General features: G+C 37.5%; 1 protein-coding gene across 2 annotated transcripts; it reads left to right on the top strand.

The window, feature by feature from the left end:
• The first annotated feature begins 5,598 nt into the window (after positions 1-5,598).
• Positions 5,599-7,151, top strand: LOC140837332 (large ribosomal subunit protein eL22y-like). Of its 2 annotated transcripts, XM_073203460.1 has the most exons (3): positions 5,599-5,669; positions 5,743-6,007; positions 6,805-7,151. In XM_073203460.1, the coding sequence occupies exons 2-3, from the start codon at positions 5,760-5,762 to the stop codon at positions 6,947-6,949; spliced, it is 393 nt and encodes a 130-aa protein (XP_073059561.1). In that variant the 5' UTR covers positions 5,599-5,669; positions 5,743-5,759; the 3' UTR covers positions 6,950-7,151. The 2 variants fall into 2 exon arrangements, with proteins under 2 accessions (XP_073059561.1, XP_073059560.1); XM_073203459.1 differs by lacking the exon at positions 5,599-5,669 and having other exon boundaries at positions 5,686-6,007.
• The last annotated feature ends 13,187 nt before the right edge of the window (positions 7,152-20,338 follow it).

Here is a 20,338-nt window from a genome sequence, read left to right as displayed (position 1 = left end):
CAAGTGTGCTTTCTCTAACCCCTTCCTTATCTCTTTTTTTCCTCATTCCATTCACCCAAATCTCCACCAGCACCCACCAATCTTCCTGAAGAAACCGCAGATTACATCGCCTTTGTAATGCCATCCAAGTTTCTGAAAATTGTCATCATCAAATTTCTTTATATCAAGTCACATCTTCTCAAGATAGGTATGTTTCACCATTTTTCCCAATCCTCTATCACAAAAGCACAATAGAATTTTGCCACATTTCATGCTGCAATCAAGGTGTTTGTGCCTATGTTTGAATGCGTTTTTTATGAGCAATACCTTGCAACACCCACTGCTTGCATCTCAACAGGTCGGCTCCCTTGGCGCCCATATTCAAAACTTGGCCTATAGCTAGTGCAACTTTTGTACTCTTCCATGTGCTTAAAAGAAATGCACCAGCACAAGGAATTGTGATGCTCCACCCAAATTCACTGAGGATGAGATCTCATTTTCTGGAATCTTGGCAAGCCATAAATTAAAAAATGGCAAGATTCACCTCATCTCACAAAAAAGTGACACGTGCCACATCAATGACAACAATAGCACACACAAAGCATGGTTTTGTTGACCAACATTCCATTATTTCTCATGTGGTCTCATTTATTTCACAGGAACATAGTTGGAGGAATTGAGGATTTATCTCAAAGGCCAATGCAAGCAGTACCTTAAATACCAATGGATATGAAAATTACCTCTTGGGAGTGCCACCGACCAATCCAATATAATTTCCAAGCTTGGATGAATATCTTTGCAATTGACTGAGCATATATGTATGAAGTGTAATACACATTGAAAAAAAAAATAAGTAGGCTACGGACAGTAGGTGTAGTTTTTTGCACTTGTTTGCATGGTTTGGCAAGTGTCTTTTATGAGGTGTAGGGTTGGAAAAGTGGCTTGAAAGTCAAACTTTGTTTGTAAAATACATTGTTGTTCTTGTATATGCTGCTTGGGATATATTTGCAGGTGTTTACAAAACTTGATTGGACCAAATGCTCCATCATAATATCTAGCTTCCACAGCATTGGAATTCGATTGATACGGCTGTGAATCAGCCTGTATCACTTCCACTTCATCCTCTTTCCACATTAACAGTAACTGGTGCATAGATGATGGTACACAATGGTTGGAGTGAATCCAATCCCTCCCTAACAAATCATGGAAGCTAGCACTGGAATTGACCACGAAAAAAGCTGACAGCGAGGATCGAGACCTCACAGTAACATTTTCTAGCAACACTCCCAAAGTTTTTGTAGATTCCCCAGTAAAAGCTGCCACAGAGAATTCGGTAGAGATCAAGTCTACCACATTCTTCCCCAACTTCTGAAGGATTCTGTATGGCAAATTATTTACAGCAGACCCATTATCTATCAGCACTCTAGACAACGACTTCCCATTCACATGTGCTACAATATAGAGTGGTTTGATATGCTTAGTCATTTCATTTGTAGGTCGCATCATCAATACTCTTTTTTCTTCATCAACAAAAACACCGACGTTTTCACTCACCATATCAGATTGAACGGATTCTGCACCATTTTGATTTCCAGTAAAGACATTGGTTTCACACGTCCTTTTGCGTTTAAACTCCTCTGGCAACATTAACGAGCCAGTGGCACACTCAAATGAAATGAGGATCTGCCCCACCTTGAAAGTAGCCTTCTTGACTAGTTCACCGTCCTCTTCTGATAACAAGTCGTCATCTTCCTCACCATAGTCTTCAGTGGCTCTCCTTCCAAATTTTTTCTTCTCTTTACCTGGTTCCTCCATCTTCAACCTGCGCTCAACAGCTTTTTCCCTCAACAAACGTCGCATTTGGGTCCGAGAAAGAGGTTTTGGAAACTTTGGATGTTCTACTCGCCTCCATACGCCGTCGGAAACTGCTCTAGGAGGAAAAACAAAGCGGGACTTCCTCTCATATTTTTTATCAGTATCCAGAAAGGATGGCCTCTGTCTTGTCTTCTGAAATAACTGCCGGTCAGCTCTCCTATTGCCATTCATCGACCAAGGATGTGGGCCCCTTCTGAGGTACTGGTTCCCTGGCCTTTTGGCCATTGATTCCCTGTCATACCTCATATTCCTCCCAGTATAATGCAGACCGCCTCCACTGTAATAGTGGTCTTTTTCATGAACAGCTTCTGTCTTCTTCTCCTCAACCTCAAATATCATTTTTCGAGGCACCCAACACTTTTTTATGGTAAATCTTGGTTCGATATACCTGTCCCTGTACCCGTTCTTCTCCTCTCATTGATCAAGAAATGCAAGTCAGTGTTGTTTACATTCACATTGGCCACCGGGGGAAAGGAATCTTCATCCACTATCATTGTTTCTTTCTTCTCAGCAAATTTCAGAACTCTTTTGTTGATTCTTTCCTGCAAGACATTTTTTAACGCTCAACAAGCATTAGTATTATGGTTGAAGGAATTGTGATACTTATAGTAATCTCTTCCCTTCAACTCCTCCCTCGTGGGTAGCTTATGATCTGGGGGGAATGTTATGAACTTTTTTCCTTCACTAAGTGATCGAAGATCTCCTCCGTCTTTGATGCATCGAAATTATAAGGATTTTGCACTGGAGGAATGTTTTTCTTGGAAAGTTCTTCACTCTTGCGCTTCAATAAAGGGACAGTGCATGACCCGGAATTTGCTACGTCTACCAGTGCAACTTCCTGGAAATAAGAGCCCACTGTAGACTTTCTTTTATGGCTCTCTTCTCGTAACAATTCCTCATACTCGGACACTTTGGCAGCAAGTTCATAAAAATCACGGAATTCCATCCCTTGGAACTTCTTTCTAAGTTCAAAATCGAGTTCTCGCTGTGCCATCTTCACGTATTCTGATTCAGGGAGGAAAACTCGGCATCTGCTTCTCACCTTCTTGAACTTACAAATGAAATCATTGGCAGATTCCCCCGGTTTTTGGACCACCCTTGACAATTCCGCTATACTAATCTCAGGTACTGTCCGGAAGAATTGTGTATGGAATTGACGTTCCATATCATGCCAAGTCATAATAGAGTTCCGAGGCAGTGTTGCATACCATGTGAAAGCAGTGCTGGTCAAGGAATTGGGGAACAAACGTAACTTGTAATTAGAAAAGTTCTCCAAATTTGCCAATTCCCCACACTGAATTGTAAACCTGGCCACATGTTCCACGCTGGACTGACCGTCTTCCCTGAAGTATAACGTGAAGTCTGGAATGCGGTATCCTCTTGGATAAGGGTTGTCACGATCCACAACATCAGGCTACGGTTTATGGAATTCTGGTCGGTTGATTGGCCTCACTCCTGGGCCAAACAACTCTTGAATAACATCACGTACCATCTCAAAATCCACCACTGGAGTTTGTCGTAACTGGTAAGGAGGATAGATTGCCCCCGAGTGTTATTCCCTGAACCTGGCGCTGAAAATCCACGCATTCCCCCATTACCATACATCCCTGGATGTGAGTTAGGAGATGTCACAGAGAACATATTAGCAGCCATTTGTTTACTGTTATTGCAATTCTGGAATTTCAACCCCAACTCCTCGTCCATTTTGTGCGGAGGAGTATATCTTCCTTCCTTGGCAGATTTATGAATTAGTGCCTCCCCCAAGCAGCGACTTTCACCTGCTTGAGAAACCCCTGATCCTTGGCCTTGATCTTTTAGCAAATTAACGTCAGTTTCTTGAAGTTCAACATTTTCTGGTGTAACAGCCTCTCCTTTTGCAGACTTCCTCCATTCCTTCATTTCTGCCACAAATTCCATCATAACATTAGAGAAAGTTTGGGTCATTTATCTGAGATCACTGCGGATATTTTTCTCCATGGCCAACATAAAGTTCAGTGTAGACACATCACCACCAGAAACAACAATTCCTTCTTTCATAGTCTCTTCCTCGAAATGGTGTACGAGCCTTTCAACAGTCCTTCCATCTGCATCAGTTTCTTGAAAATCTTCTTGTGAGCGATTACTTTTCCCTTGTGATGGGGGAATTCCTTCACTCTTCTCAGTACGCTTTGGAGGCATTGGTCCCACTGGGCGTGCCAACTTGTTTGTCACGAAATTTGCAGACGTGCCAGGCACGTGTTCGTGCCACAATTGTGAAATAATCTGACTTCGTTTACCAAACGTTGTAGGTCTCGATTCGGTCGTAAGTTCTAACTCCTTCGAAATGACTCAAAAACTCAAACAAAAATGAGGAATATGACAAAATTATAGGAGAGATCCATTAACAACTTCAAATATAATTATGTTGCTATGAATTTGACCAACGTTTTTACAAGAAAGTTGAAGGAATATGTAAAAAATTCAAATACTTGACTGCTGGAAATTGAAATAAACATGCATAGAATTGAGAGGATTCTGCAGAGCTTTGCTGTAGATTTTTGTGTTGATTTTGTCGGGGGTCACTTTCTGATTTCTCCTTCTGCTTTTGTCATACTCCACAGGGAAGTTTCAACCATATTCCACGATCACTCACGTTGGATCGTGGCTCAACTCCTCGCATCGTGGTCCTCAACTGATCCCTTCATGGGCTTGTCTATTGGGCTCTTCTCATATTCTACATGTATATATAGTTGGTGGGTTTTCAATATTTGGGCTAAACAAAAGTATATAAAAATCTAGATTTAGTACCTCTAAACTTTTAAATTTCATAAAAGTCATTAAAAATCTATAATCAATGCACCTCCTTTAGTTGAAAATTTTAAATTTTAGTCAAATACACTCTTAAACTTAATATATTATATTTGTATGTTATCTATCTATTTCCTAATTGGATGTGATAAATATTTTGTAGATATTTTATGACTTGAGAACCGCAGTTATTACCTAAAGTTCATATTTTTTAAACTATTGGGCTAGAACAATAGTCTGCAAACCATGATAGCCATGTAAGTCATATATATCATATTAGGCAAGAAATATGTGACAAACTTGCTCGATAAAATTTTGGTAAGAAAATCAATCTCTTAACAGTGTGTTTGGCGACCAGGATTTGAGAGGATTTTGTGGAATTTGGAATTGGATTTGGAATTGGATTTGGAAATTCAAGTATTTGGAATTCTATTTGGTGTTTGGTTTAAAATTTAAAAATGGTATTTACGAATCTATTTCTTGTTTGGAGAAAAAAAGATTCGAATTTGGAATTTTAAAATTTTACTAAACTACCCTTATAAAATTTTGGTGGAGAATGATGTGTTGGATAAAAAAGTAATTTTATGTTTTTAAAATCCAAATCCCACCAAATCTTATCAAATTTGATGGGATTTGGATATACTTGTTGAAATCCCATGAAATCCCATGAAATCCTAAGCAAATCCAAATCTTTTTTTTTTAACATCTTACCAAACAGTAAAAATAGGATTTTTAAATCCAAATCCCATGAAATACTCCCAAATCCGAGTTGCCAAACACACTGTAAATCATTGATCAGTATTTACCTAATGTATCAACTCAGAACTGAAGGCATAATATTTTGTATCCTTGAATAATGACCAAGTAGTTATGTAATTAAAACGTGTAACATTGGGCTTCAAAGTTCCATATTTGGGCAAGCTTCGTGCTGTATTTTGGTTTTGAGGCCCAACAGACCTGCCACTACAGGTACTTGATGTAAACCCTAATTCCTCTCTTCACAACGTCGCTGCTCACATCTTCTCCAGGTCTATTTCTTCTGCGTCTCTCTTTATTGTTAACTGTGATTTGAATCTCAATTGTTTCTTGTTCTGTTGGCAGAGATTTTCGTAGAACATATGGCGAAGCTGAGTAAAGGAGTAGGGGCTGGGGCTCAGAAAGGGGGGAAAAAGAAGGCCGCGACGTTTGTTATCGACTGCGCAAAGCCGGTTGAGGATAAGATCATGGAAATCGCCTCACTGGAAAAGTTCCTTCAAGAGCGCATCAAGGTCGCCGGGAAGCCAGGGGCTCTGGGAGACGCCGTTACTGTCACCCGGGATAAGACAAAGATCACCGTTACTGCTAATGACACAAACTTCTCCAAGAGGTAGCTTCATTTAAGCCCACGATTTATTACATTGTTCTTGTTTAGTGGATGCATGTGGTGGTAGGGTCCCAACTAATTCTGAACTATTTTTTAGACCATGCTAATATATGGTAGCAGAGGGGATACTCCGAAGAATAACAAACAAATGAAAAATGAAGGATTCAAAGAGAAGATTTTTATGCTGTAGTGCAGCTGAGACCTCTATTGTAACTGCATCGAGTTTTAGCATTTTAATGCAAACACTTTTATTTGCAAATTGGAAATTCTCTTGTGGTGCTACTGATGTGTATATCTGATGCATCTGTGATTCGTGACTGGTGCCGTGAAAATGAAGAAATTTTCAAAATATGCTGATCCGCTCTTTTGAATATTGTTCATGTTTAGGAAATTAACTATGCAATTTATAGGTGGACTTGATGTTCCTCGTCTTTAAAATAGATGTTCTTGTTTGTGCACCTTTTGGTGTAACAATTTCACAACCAGCTGCACCTGTTACTGTAGTGTAGGATTTGGACTTTAGGAACATTTCTTGTGAATTCATTAGGACCATTTCAATCTCATCTTTCCACTGCACCGAATAGTCAAGGATAGCAGAATAAAAAATGGGTGTGGAGTTGTTGAATGATCTCTTGCATAACCCTGCATGGGCATAGCCAGCATTTGCATTATGTTTTATGCTATTTGCACATTCTAATGGTGTTATTTCAGTTGACTCAATTTAGTATATCTATATCATCGTCGTGTTTGTTATGTTTAGTGTGTTTCATCATTATGCCTTGTTTTCTTATGTTGATAAGGTATTTGAAGTACTTGACAAAGAAATATCTGAAGAAGAATAATGTGCGTGATTGGCTCCGAGTTATAGCTTCCAACAAAGACCGTAATATGTATGAATTGAGGTACTTCAACATTGCTGAGAATGAGGCTGAAGAGGAGGATTGATCCAAGGGAGTATCTTCAGCAGTCTAATGTATTTCCTATATAAATTTGCTTTGTTTTGTCTAGTATCGTTGCGTATGTGTCTCAACTGCTATAATCTTGTTGGTTGAACCAGAGATATGCTATTTTTATATTATTTCCTTTTGGATTGGAAAGGAGGGATATGTATTCTTTTTGGTTAATGTTTTTCTCATTTTACCTTGTTTTACCTTGTTAAATAGAGGCCCAAAGAAGCACATGCGTTAATAAACTATATTTGGTAATTCATCTCCACTTTCAGCTCAAACTGACCCAAAGAAGCACATATGTGTTAATAAACTAACTCACAGCTTAATGAGTAATTTGGAAACGGGAAGATATGAAAAAGGAGTGAATTTAATCCACTTTCGATGATCGCAAGGGTACCATTTCCTGAAATGGGAGGAAAGTAGCCGTTTGTGTTGTATTTGACCTTATAGGTAAAATGGATTGATTTCACTCCTTTTTCATATCTTCCCCTCACTCAATATACTACCTATTGATTTGTTTTGTGTAGTTATGATGTTTCTTGGATCGGTATTCTGTGTAATTAACCATGTCCTGCATGTGAAAAGGTAATATTTTATAGCTTATTTGTAATCTTTTTTGTTTATGTATAGATTGTAATTCCTTTTAGTTTGCAAGATATAATAATATGAATAAAAAAAAAATACAATGATAGGGACCATGGGATTGTGGCACGCGTTTATTCGAGTCAGGTTCAAGTTGAAATGGATTTACTCAAGGTTGAGTCATTCGAGTCAAGTGCAAGTCATTCGAGAGACATCTCAAGTTGAACTTATGTGTTGCTATGTGAAGCCATGACTGTTCTCGCACTCAAGGCTCGGTCAAGTTTAAATTTTTTAGTTTCGACGCTCAAAATTTTTCTTGGACGTCGTATAAATTTAAACAACAACAAAGTGTTTTAGAATGTTACATTTTTGTTAATTAAGATGGACTCCAAACTAAATCAAAATATTTTAACATTTAAAATATAAAGTGCATAAAAAAAAATTCCTAAATCGTCAATTAACAAAATTTAACTCCAACTTTTACATTGTTATCCTAACTTCAAAATAAAGCATAAAAAAATCTCTGATAAATCATTAATAAATCTTTAAAAATTTTACTTTCAAGCTAATGCGGAAAATAAAGTCCTCCGGAGTGTACTGTCGTACTCGATCCACTAAAGCGTCAACGCCTCTCTCAATATCATCATCAACTATATCATTCAAACCTAGTGAGTCTAATGACTCAGCACGTTATAAATAGGAGTGACCGATTAAATCAGTTGGGAATACTTCTAGCAAGCGGACTAGGTCAAGTTATAGTAAATGGACGATGCGTCCAAATATCGATCCCACAGAGACTATTATTTAAGTGCTAAGATTTAAATTATTCAATTTAATCTAGACAAACAATAACAAGTGATTTAGAGATAATTTAAACTAATTGAATTAAACTAGGTTATGCTAAATTAATAACTAAGATCAAATTTGCTAAACAGGTTGGAACTTGGAGATTTTCAATTTTAATAAAATGACCGGGAACACAAACAATAACAAACTTTGATTATTGCCACGTATTGGAATTATTCAACTACGGATTATTCAACGTCACAATGTAATTCCCTAATTCAACTATAAATCTATTTCTAAACTTTATAATCCTATTTTCATTAACACTCCAATTATTTCTAATTGAATTTAATTAAACAAAAGCGCATTAATCAATGATGGAATCACAGCTGTAGCCTAAAATTGCATATTGAAACCGAATATCATTTCTAGTCGGTTTAACCGTGTGTTGATTAATATTTTTGAAGCTAAATTGAACCTATTCTCTCTCGAGTGAAGATCAAACAACAAACATGCAAATAATTGACCAAATTAAATGCAAGCAATTTATGCAAACATTAATCAATATCATAAAATAAATTCATAAATCAATTACTCCAATAAATGAACAAGATCAATAGTTTGTCCTTATCGTGGTCCCGATCACAAGAGAATCTACTCCATAAGTTCAAAACTAGAAGAAAATCTAATATTCGAATTCATGAATAAAAAATACGAAAATAGAAGAGGAGAAAATCTCAGCGATGATGCGCAAATCTTGCTTGTGAAGTGCGTCTCCCTCTCGTTTCTCCAAGCTCTATCCGCCGCCTTCAAAATTTCAAAGTGTCAAATGTGGGGACCCGGACGCTTATTCATTTCTTAATCCTCTTTGGGAATAATTGGATCATAAACTGGGTCTAATTTTTTTTTCCAAATACAAAAGCGGAACATAACATAATCCATCTGAGATACATGTCATAATTAAAAGTACAAGTCTTGTACAAAATACATTAATGTCAAACTAGGGTTCAATTACTATACGTCAAGTACTGACACCTATTCTACTTCTGGGTCCGGATCTCCACGCTAATTCTGATATCTCATCCTCTTCTTGACCCTGATCCTGTCCCACATGTTGTTATGCACACATACAAACACAACAACAGACGGATAACTCTGGTGGGAATAATATTCCCAGTATAAAAATGTATACATGCAATCATAAAAGCATATACAAAAGCATATAACAGTTATCAACAACATGTATCAAATCTGAAACATGAAACGATATAAAACTGTAAATCAAATTCACATCTCTGACTCGACTCTGATCTAGTCTAGGGATACCGGTTTCCGGACGTTGGTATATTATATCGAATATCTGCAATAGAAGTCGATCTACTCCTAAGCAACATCAATATAATCAAACATCCAATGTCTAGGCACATCTGCCCAAGAGTTGGAGGTGCCCAAGAGTTGGCACCTCTGCCAATGACTCGTTCTCAATATCTATCTTCTTTTCTCTACTATTCTATAAGTCAATAGAATAAGTATATACATTCAAGTAAGACAAAGGTATTAAAACAATAAGAAACAAGTATGTGGTTTTGGGAAACTCAAGTCGAATCTAACTCGAGTCGTATCTCCAATTAACATTGATTTATACCTTTCTTTCGTTGGGGTTTCGGCTCTGTTCTGTCTTTGAAATCTTCAATACCAATCTGGCATAACATATTCGAGGAATACAATATCAACATATATCCCAATCAATCAGTATATACCAATCCCAATAACTCATAATCAATAACAAATACAATCCGATACCAAATATGTATAATCTCAATCAAATCAATTCTGAAAAATCATAATAATTTCATACAGTATCTGTTCTTCAATCCGATTTGATTATACGATGTCTATTAGCTCAAGAACACCATATATTAATCTTATCTGATTCCTTCATTAACATATTTTCAAATCAAAATAAAACATAAGAAAACTTACGTCCTTTCGAAGCCTGTAACGAGAGAAACACGATACTGAACTCGGATTCAAATTCTACCGGTCGGATTCTTCAAACTCACAATTTCAAGCGACGATGGTATTGAGGAATTCTTTCTGGGGAACTCTCGGTTTCTTGCTGCCGTTCACAAGGAAATGAAGAGATTTATATATATCTCATGCATGTCCAAGCCATGTGGCTAAGTCTTTGTGCTGCACTTCTCGCGCATATGTGCGACCCTCCTCGGTGCATATGCGCGAGACATTCTGTCTTGGCGCATTACACTTCAAATACTCGCGCATATGCTCGCCCTCTCTTCGCGCATATGCGCGAGGTCCTCTTCCATGCCCGCGCATATGCGCGTCCTATCTCCGCGCATATGCCCGAGGTTCTCTGCCTGTCTCGCGCATATACGCGCATCGGTTCCGCGCATATGCGCGAGACCTTCTGTTCTCACACACAACACTGCTCATGCTATTCCAAATCGTGTCTCAGAGTGGTTCTTCTATAATCACTTCAATTCATAATCAATAATCTCATATTAACATGATATAACTATCGAGCATTACATTTCTCCCCCCTTAAGATACGATTTCGTCCCTGAAATCACAGGCAGTCAAATCATATCAAATTAGAAACGTATAACAGAAGCTAAACAGAAAACTCACATCAGTGAAATAACTCTGGGAATTTCTGTCTCATATCTGCTTCAGTCTCCGAAGTAGCTTTTTCAATGCCATGACGACTCCACTGAACTTTCATAAGTGGAATAATCTTCGTTCTGAGTTGTTTTTCTTTACGATCGAGAACTTGGATCGGCTTTTCAAAATAACTCAGAGTCTCATCGAGTTATGCCTCATCTGGCTGAAGAATATGTGAAGCATCAGGAATATACTTCCGCAATAACGATACATAAAAGACATCATGTATTCCTGATAAAGAAGGCGGTAGGGCAAGTCGATAGGCACGATCACCTATCTTCTCAAGAATCTCGTACGGCCCAATATATCGTGGAGACAACTTCTCTTTCTTGCCAAATCTGACGTCTCTGAAAGGAGAAATCTTCAAAAATACTCCGTCTCCTGCATCAAATACCAACGGTCTACGTCGAACATTGGCATATTTGGCATGTTTATCTTGAGCTGTCTTCATTCTTTTCTGAATCAGCTTCACTTTCTCTATCATCTCTCGAATCATATCAGGCCCAATCTCAGGTACCTCAGATATATCATCCCAATACAGAGGGGATCTGCACTTTTTAACGTACAACGCTTCAAACGGTTCCATCTCATTACTCTTCTGATAGATTTTGTTGTACGAAAACTCACGAAGTGGCAAAGAATCTTGCCAACTAGTGCCAAAATCTAGCACTACAGCTCTAAGCATATCCTCCAGTGTCTGGATAGTCCGCTCTGACTGTCCGTCGGTCTGAGGATGATATGCGGTACTAAGATGTAACTTCTTACCTAGAGCCTGCTGTAAACTGTGCCAAAAGTGTGAAGTAAATCGAGGATCACGGTCTGATACAATTGACTTCAGCACTCCGTGCAATCTGACCACTTCTCTGACATAGATCTCTGCCACCTGGTCATGTCTGTACGTCATTTTGTACGGAATAAAACATGCAGATTTGGTCAATCTGTCAATTACAACCCAAATCACATCACAACCTCGGGAGGAATGTGGTATCTTTGTCACGAATTCCATGGAAATGTGATCCCATTTCCATTCAGGAATAGACAAGCTGTGTAATAGACCTCATGGTTTCTTTCTTTCTTTCTGCTTTTACCTGTTGGCAATTCAGACATCTGCAAACAAACTCTGCAATATCTTTTAAAATCATTATACATCTCTCTGTCACCAGGATGAATACTGAATCGACTACTGTGCTCTTCTGACAATATCTGTCGTTTCAACTCTGAAACATCGGGCACAACAAGACGATTATTCACATATAATACACTGTCACGAACCTGATATTCTGATCGATGCCCTGCTCTGACCATCGAAATCGAGTTCTGAACTTTCTGATCAACTTTCTGAGCCGCTTTAATTCTCAAAATTAGCTCTAGTTCGACTTGAACAATATATAATCTCAACGGTTTACAATCTGTTTCAAATAATAATCCAGACAAACAACAATCTTCAATCAAATTTGAACACTAATCGTCGATAAGGATAAAGAACATACCTTTCGACTCAGTGCATCAGCTGCTGCATTTTATTTTCCAGGATAGTACTTGATTTCACAATCAAAATCTTTCAATAAGTTAAGCCATCTTCGTTGCCTCATATTCAGTTCAGACTGTGAAAACAGATATTTCAAGCTTTTATGATCAGAATAAATCTCAAACTTCTCACCGTATAGGTAATGTCGCCATATCTTCAGTGCAAAAAAAATGGCCGCCAATTCAAAATCATGAATTGTGTAGCGAGACTCATGTGGCTTCAATTGTCTTGAGGCATAGGAAATCACATGTCCTTGATGCATCAAAACACAAACCAATCATCTGTGAGAAGCATCACAATAAACAACGAAATCACCAGTATCTGATGGATAGTCAACACTGGAGCACTGGTTAATCTCTTCTTCAACTCTAAGAAACTGGACTCACACTCCTATGAAAAAATATGGAGCACATTCTTCTGAGTCAGCTGCGTAAAAGGTTTAGCAATACCGGAAAAATCTTTGATCAATCGTCGGTAATAGCTTGCTAAACATGTAGAACCCGTTAAATCAGACTACGTATAAGCCAATGCATAATTTCTAGTATTTAAATTAAAATGATTTCTTTATTATTTAAGGCTTTTTAAAGTTGTTTTTATTTTAAATCGCATAAGTTTAGTTTTGTCTTTTCGGTTAAATAAGCGAGGCCGGACTGGAGTTGGAGTATTGAGATAAAATTTAATAATAAAAAAATATTCCTCGACTCAATTCAAAATAAATTTAATGTAAAAGATAGTTTAAGGATTTATTTAATTAATTAGAGATAAGTAGTAAATACGTTCCTTTATGTCCAATAATTTAATTAAAAGCCTAAATTAAATTGTGTAACCAATTGGGATAAATTAATCTAGGCCTATTTTAATTAAGAAATTCCAACTTATCATGTTAGTAATTTATTTTAAAGAATTAGCCATGCATGCAAGATAATTACTAATCTAAACTAATTAATTATTTAATTTACTAAAATACTTAATGGTAAATAAAACTCTAAAGATTTAAAATACAAGATTTAGCAATATCCCCCCCCCCCCCCCCCCCATTTTATCCAGCAATTTCAGCCACCCCACTTTAAAGGATTTAAAAATTTTGACAACTCACCATTTTGATTCATTTCCTTATTCTTTTCTTGGTATGATAATCCCTTCTTTTAATAACCAAAAAAATATTAAATAAGCAATATTTCACCTTGTACCTAGACTAAATTTTGTCCAACACACCCCATCAAATAACCCTCAAATCCCTTGATATCACATCATTTCCGTACCTCCCAAACTCTAGGATAGAAAGATTTCTCATCTTTCCTCTCGAATTCCATTTAATTAGTAAACTTCTCATTCATTTCCTAGACTTCCTCCCACTCCATATTCTCGAAATTTTCAGAAGAAAATCAGTAGAAAAATCGTGAATGCCTTGAGAGAAATAAGAGAGAAAAGTAGAAAAGCAAAGGACTCCGTCTCCGCCGCGCCGTATCGTCGTATCAATTTGTTTTCTTTTCAAACAAATTCAAGGCATGTCTATATCCTTCATTTCTCTTCAATCAAACCATATAGGTATTTTAAAACATCACATATACATGATTTTTAATAGCAAAAACCGAAATCATCACATCATCTTTTCGAAAATTTGTATGCAGAATTTTTCGGCTTCCTCCTATGCCTTCACGGTTTGGTATGGTTTTTGTGGTTTTAGGGTTGGCTCGGTTCCAGGCGTTCAAGGCTGCATCTAGGAATGTTATAGGGTGTGTTAGGAAGGGATTTGTTGAAAACTACGTTTCGGCGTTTGACAAAAGTGCAAACCTTTTGTTTATATAAATAACTGAACACGAGAAAACTGAACTACGCGACTGAGTCTAGCTGAACTGTACTCAACTGACTGATCAGTTGGAAACTGATCAGTTGAGAAAATAACAAGCGTTTTGCCCAACAGCATATCATTCAGCTGAAACACGTCAACCAAAAAATAGTACAACAGACTGCAACTAGTAGTGGAACGCCGCATTTCATAGTCTGCAGTGTACGAGTGTCAGAAGAATATGGACGTGGCAAATCAACGGATATAAAATTCAAATAACATTTAATTGTTACCGTTGAAAGGGAAGCCTATAAATAAGTGAAGAGGCCAGAGAAGAAAAGATACGAACTATCATTCAAGCTTACTATCACTCTGCTGAAATCACTACGCTCACACTTACTCGCTTATCAGTAGCATTCAAGGATACATTCTTGAGCTTGTTAGCACAATTGTAATATTTTCTTTATTCGTTAAGTTGTGCTTCATTAAGTTGAGAACTATAAAAGTCGTTTGTAACTAAGAGTTTCAGTGTAAGCAGTGATAAGTCCAAACTGAAGTGGGTCGGTACAACTGTTGTATTTGATCAAAGTATTTTAGTGGAAATCCTATCCTCGTGATAGAAGGGGTGACGTAGGAGTTATTCTATTCTCCGAACATCCAGAAACAAATTGTATGCATACTATTTCAGTTATCGTTTTTCATTCAGTTATTCTATCTTTCAGTTAGTTTACTTCCGCAACTATTTTTAGTTAAACTGATTTTCATCGACTGACAAGATACCGAACATCAGTTTGTCACTAAACTGAACTCATTTTTCGAAGAAAATATATAATACGTGAGTGTTTATTCAAACCCCCCTTCTAAACACTCATCAACTTTCCAACCGATCCTTTCAAGTGGTATCAGAGGAGTTGTATCTTGTCTAAGAATATCTCAACTCAAATTATTGATCACGTCTTCCTTCAACAAGATCCCTATGTTCTCCAGAGAAGATTTCGATGATTGGAAAATAAGGATGCAGGCTCACTTAGCTGCACAAGACGATGATATGTGGTACGTCATCACTGACGGACCAATGAGGATTCTGAAAGCCAATACAGAAGTCGCAATCACAGATGGGGCACCTCATAGAATTGAAAAGCCCAGAGACGAGTGGACTACAGAAGAAAAACGAAAAGCAAATCTGGACAATGTAGCAAAAGACATACTATACAAAACACTGGACAAGGTAACGTTCAGTAAAATCAAAATGTGCAAGACAGCCAAAGAGATCTGGGAGAAGCTGATCCAGCTTTGCGAAAGGAATGAAAACACCAAAGAAAACAAACTTTCTGTTGCTGTTCAGAAGTTTGACAATATCAAAATGAGAGCTGGTGAAACGATGCATGAATATGATGAAAGAACCAGCTGCATCATCAATGAATTAAATGCACTTGGAAAAGTGTACACAAACAAAGAAATTGCCTTGAAGGTAATCAGAGGTCTTCCCAAGGAGTGGGACGTAAAGACCATGGCAGTGAGGGAATCCAAGGATCTGAACAAAGTTGAGCTTCATGATCTATTTGCTGATCTGAAGGCATATGAGTTCGAGTTGCAAACTAGAGAAGGAGAACCCTCTACTCCAGCAGCCACATTTGCCTTAGCTGCTGTTAGAACAGAACCAACTGGTTCAGTAGAGAAAGTTGCTGATCAACTAAGCAATGATGCCATGTCATTGTTCATCAAAAAGTTCGGAAGATTTATGAGTAAAAATCAGGGAAACTTCCAGAATAAATATCAGAGAGGCAATTCCAAGGAGGAATCAAACGCTTGCTACAACTGTGGCAACCTGGTCACTTCATTGCTGACTGTACCAAACCCAAGAAAGACAGTCAAGGCTTAACTGAAAGAAAGAAGAAATTATATGAGCACAAGAGGAGACCCAAAGAAGATAAGAAGTCCTTCCGAAAGAAGCATGAAGTGCTCTTAGCTGAAGAGAGCAAACCAAAATGGGCTGAAACTGACAGTGAAGAGTCAGAGCCAGAGACCTCATGCAGTTCCAGTGATAGTGAAGAGGAAGTGAAATGTCTGATGGCTAATGATACAGAACTGGAGTCAAGCAGTCAACATGTATTTGACTTTAGCTCAACTGATTTCACCAGAGAAGAACTTATTTCAACTCTGCATGATATGGTTAGTGAGTATCATAAGTTTGCCTTATCATTTGAAAAGGCTAGAGCAAAGCAAAATGATCCTATAGACAACAAAACTAAAACTGATGCATCAGTTGATGTGTTGAGTCTTAAAGGAGAAATTTCTGAGCTCAAAGCTGAAAGAACCAGGAATCAATCAATGATTCAAAAGTTGATGCTTGAAAATTCAAAGCAAAATGAGCTTATTCAGGCTTGGAACAAATTATCTGTTGCATTAACTGATATACAGAAATCACAGAAATCAGTCACTGATAAAACTGGTTTAGGGTTCAGCAACCAAGATGAAATGGCTTCCAATGGTACTCAACCAAAACTGAATATGGATAAAGGGAAATACATTCACTTTGTCAAATCAGTTATGGTACAAGAACAAACTGATCAAAGTAAACTGGTTGAACATCCCACTGAAATAACAAACAAGGCTAGAAGATATGATATTGGTTATAGCCCAAAAGCTTTAGCTGACTCACGCAGTCATACATCAAAAAAGTTCAAAAGAAATTATTCAAATGGCTACTCCAATTACTATAACAACAAGCCTGTTCAAAAAAGATATTGGCTGAACAATCAGTTGAACAAAGCTAAATCTCATATTGTCTCCACTACACACCGAGCACACACAGATCGAGAAAGACCATATGGAATACGGCAACTGGACAGTCAGTTAGACTGATCCAAGTCTGGGTTCCTAAAGGACTAATCAGTTTTGGACCCAAATATAAAAGGGGACCAGAATCATATCTTGTGTGTGATTGCAGGTAATAGGTACATGCAAGGAATCAATTTGGTACTTGGATAGTGGTTGCTCACGACACATGACGGGAGATGCAAACTTATTATCTCAACTGATCAAATAAACTGGACCAAATGTCAGTTTTGAAGATAATTCCAAAGGTAAAACCGTGGGTAAGGGTAAGCTTATCCATGGTAGCTTTACAATTAAAGATGTTTTGCTAGTCGAAAATTTGAAGTATAACTTGATAAGCATCAGTCAGTTATGCCACAATAATTTCTCAGTTCAGTTTGACAAACATACTTGTTCAGTTAGAGATTCAACTGATGAAGTCATTCTAACTGTCAAACGTTGTGGAAATACTTAAAAAGTAAGTTGGACTGAACAACCTTATGCACCAGTTTGTCTTATTACTTCCAAATCTTCTGAAAACAGGTTATGGCATAAGAGACTGAACCACCTGAACTTTAAATCCATAGCTTATCTGAGTCATCATGATCTTGTAACTGGTCCACCCAAAATAAATTTTCAAAAGACAAAATTTGCTCAGCATGTCAGTTTGGAAAACAAGTAAAATCTTCTTTTAAAAACAAGGGCCGTAAATCTTCTTCCTGATGCTTAGAGCTATTACATATGGATCTATTTAGTCCAATACCAGTCATGAGCTTAGGGGAAATGAAATACACCTTGGTGGTTGTGGACGATTTTTCAAGATTTACTTGGGTTATTTTTCTCAAATCCAAGGACCAAACTGCTGACCAACTGATTAAGTTTTTCAAAAGATTATTAAATGAAAAATCAGTTGGAATTGAGAGAATCAGATCCGATCGAGGAACTGAATTCATCAATCAAATTCTTTCAAATTTTTTAGAAAATGCTGGAATTAAACATGAGCTCTCAGCAGCTAGAACTCCTCAGCAAAATAGTGTAGCTGAGAGGAGAAATCGGACCCTTAAAGAAGCTGCTAGAACGATGCTTGCTGATTCTGGTATTTCTCGAAGGTTTTGGGCAGAGGCAGTAAACACTGCGTGTTATACTCAGAACAGATCTATGATTAATAAGAATCATATGAAAACACCTTATGAGATCTAGAATGGAAGAAAAAGTGTGGTTTCTTATTTAAAATGATTCGGCTGCAGATGTTTTATACTTGATAATGGTAAAAATCATTTAGAAACTTTTGATGCAAAATCTGCAGAGGGAATATTTCTTGGATACTCTTCAGTTAGCAAAGCATATATATAGAGTTTTTAATAAAAATTCTTTGAATGTGGAAGAATCTATCCATGTTATTTTTGAAGAAAGTGTACTAACTAGAAAGCCAACTGATCCAGTTGAGCTAGCTGACAGATTTACAGATATCAGTTTAGAGGATAATGATGAAGAGGATAATCATATCATTCGGAACAACCTCCAAACACCAGAACCAGAAATCATAGATCAACCAGCTGATCATGAAACTATTCCAGAAAATCATTGAGAGAGACCATTGAGAATATTCAACTATCAACTGATGCAGCAGCAACTAAAACAGAAGCAGTTGCTGATGCAGCTCCAACTGATACAGAAGCAGTTGCTAACATGGATACAACAAATGCTGAATTCAGATGGAAGAAATCACATCCTCCGAAATTGGTGATAGGTAATCCATCTGATCCGATAAGAACAAGAAATCAGATGGTTAATCTAATTATTCATTTAGCTTTTGTATCACAATTGGAACCGAAGAACACTGATGAAGCTCTTGCTGATCCAAATTGGGTAAATGCAATGCCAGATGAGCTGAATTAGTTTACTCATAACAATGTCCGGAACCTAGTTCCAAGACAAGTTTCAAAAACTGTTATAGGTACAAAATGGGTGTATAGGAACAAGCTGAACGAAGACGGTTCAGTTGTGCGCAACAAGGCAAGATTGGTAGCACAAGGTTACAGGCAAGAAGAAGGAATTGACTATGATGAAACATATGCACCAGTTGCAAAACTGGAAGCTATCAGAATATTCCTTGCCTATGCCTCATTCAAAAATTTCAAAGTCTACCAGATGGATGTAAAGAGAGCATTCCTGAATGGCCAGCTGCAAGAAGAAGTCTATGTTGAACAACCCCCATGTTTCATCAATAATTTATTTCCTGATCATGTCTACCATCTAAACAAAGCCTTATATGGCCTTAAACAAGCTCCAAGAGCTTGGTATGAAGCTCTCTCAAAATTTCTATCTGATCATGATTTTTTTATTGGATCAGTTGATAAGACCTTGTTCAAATTTTCAAAGAATGATCATATTCTACTCGTTCAAATTTATGTTGATGACATTATATTTGGGTCAACTAACCCCAAATTGTGCGAGAAATTTGCTAAGTTGATGCAGGATAAGTTTGAAATGAGCATGATGGGTGAACTGATTTTCCTTGGGCTACAAGTGAAGCAATTGGAGACTGGGATTTTTATCAGTCAGATAAAATACGCGAAGGAGTTGCTGAAGAAATTTGGCATGGAATCGTGTTCAGCTGCAAGCACTCCCATGAGCTCATCAGTTGTGGGGCCCTTAACTCCTAATCGTTATTACAACACAATCTGATTAGGGTTAATTAATTACAGCGGAAAACGAGTTTAAATTTTCTTTATGATGAGCCCAAAACATCTTATTTGAATACTAAAATAGTATTTTATCTCATATCATAAAACTCGCCCACACATAATCAAAACCAATCATATACAAACAACTCATATCCTCGAGACATGCCCCGGTATATAAATACATATATATATATATATATATATATATATATATATACTGGGACAAAACATAAAACCTCAGCCCAAACCGTGACTCCCTCCGGAAGTACCCTCTCCGGCCTCCTGATATCCTGGAGTACCTGCCATTGTCCACACACAAAGACAACAACAGTCCCCCTTGGGGTGAGCAAAGCTCCGTATGGAACAATTATCACATATACCACAAGTATCTAAACAATGATATATGGTATGCAATGCATGTATGTCGTGGAGGTATCAGGTCAAATGCCCATCCATGGAGCACATGTCAGAATCAATCGAATTGCTATCAAATCAATGGCAGGAGCCTGCCAG

Source organism: Primulina eburnea, chromosome 7 (genome assembly GCF_022965805.1).
Source record: "Primulina eburnea isolate SZY01 chromosome 7, ASM2296580v1, whole genome shotgun sequence".
Lineage (NCBI taxonomy): Eukaryota > Viridiplantae > Streptophyta > Magnoliopsida > Lamiales > Gesneriaceae > Primulina > Primulina eburnea.
The sequence above is the reverse complement of the archived record's forward strand: the minus strand, read 5'-3'. Positions and strand labels throughout refer to the sequence as shown.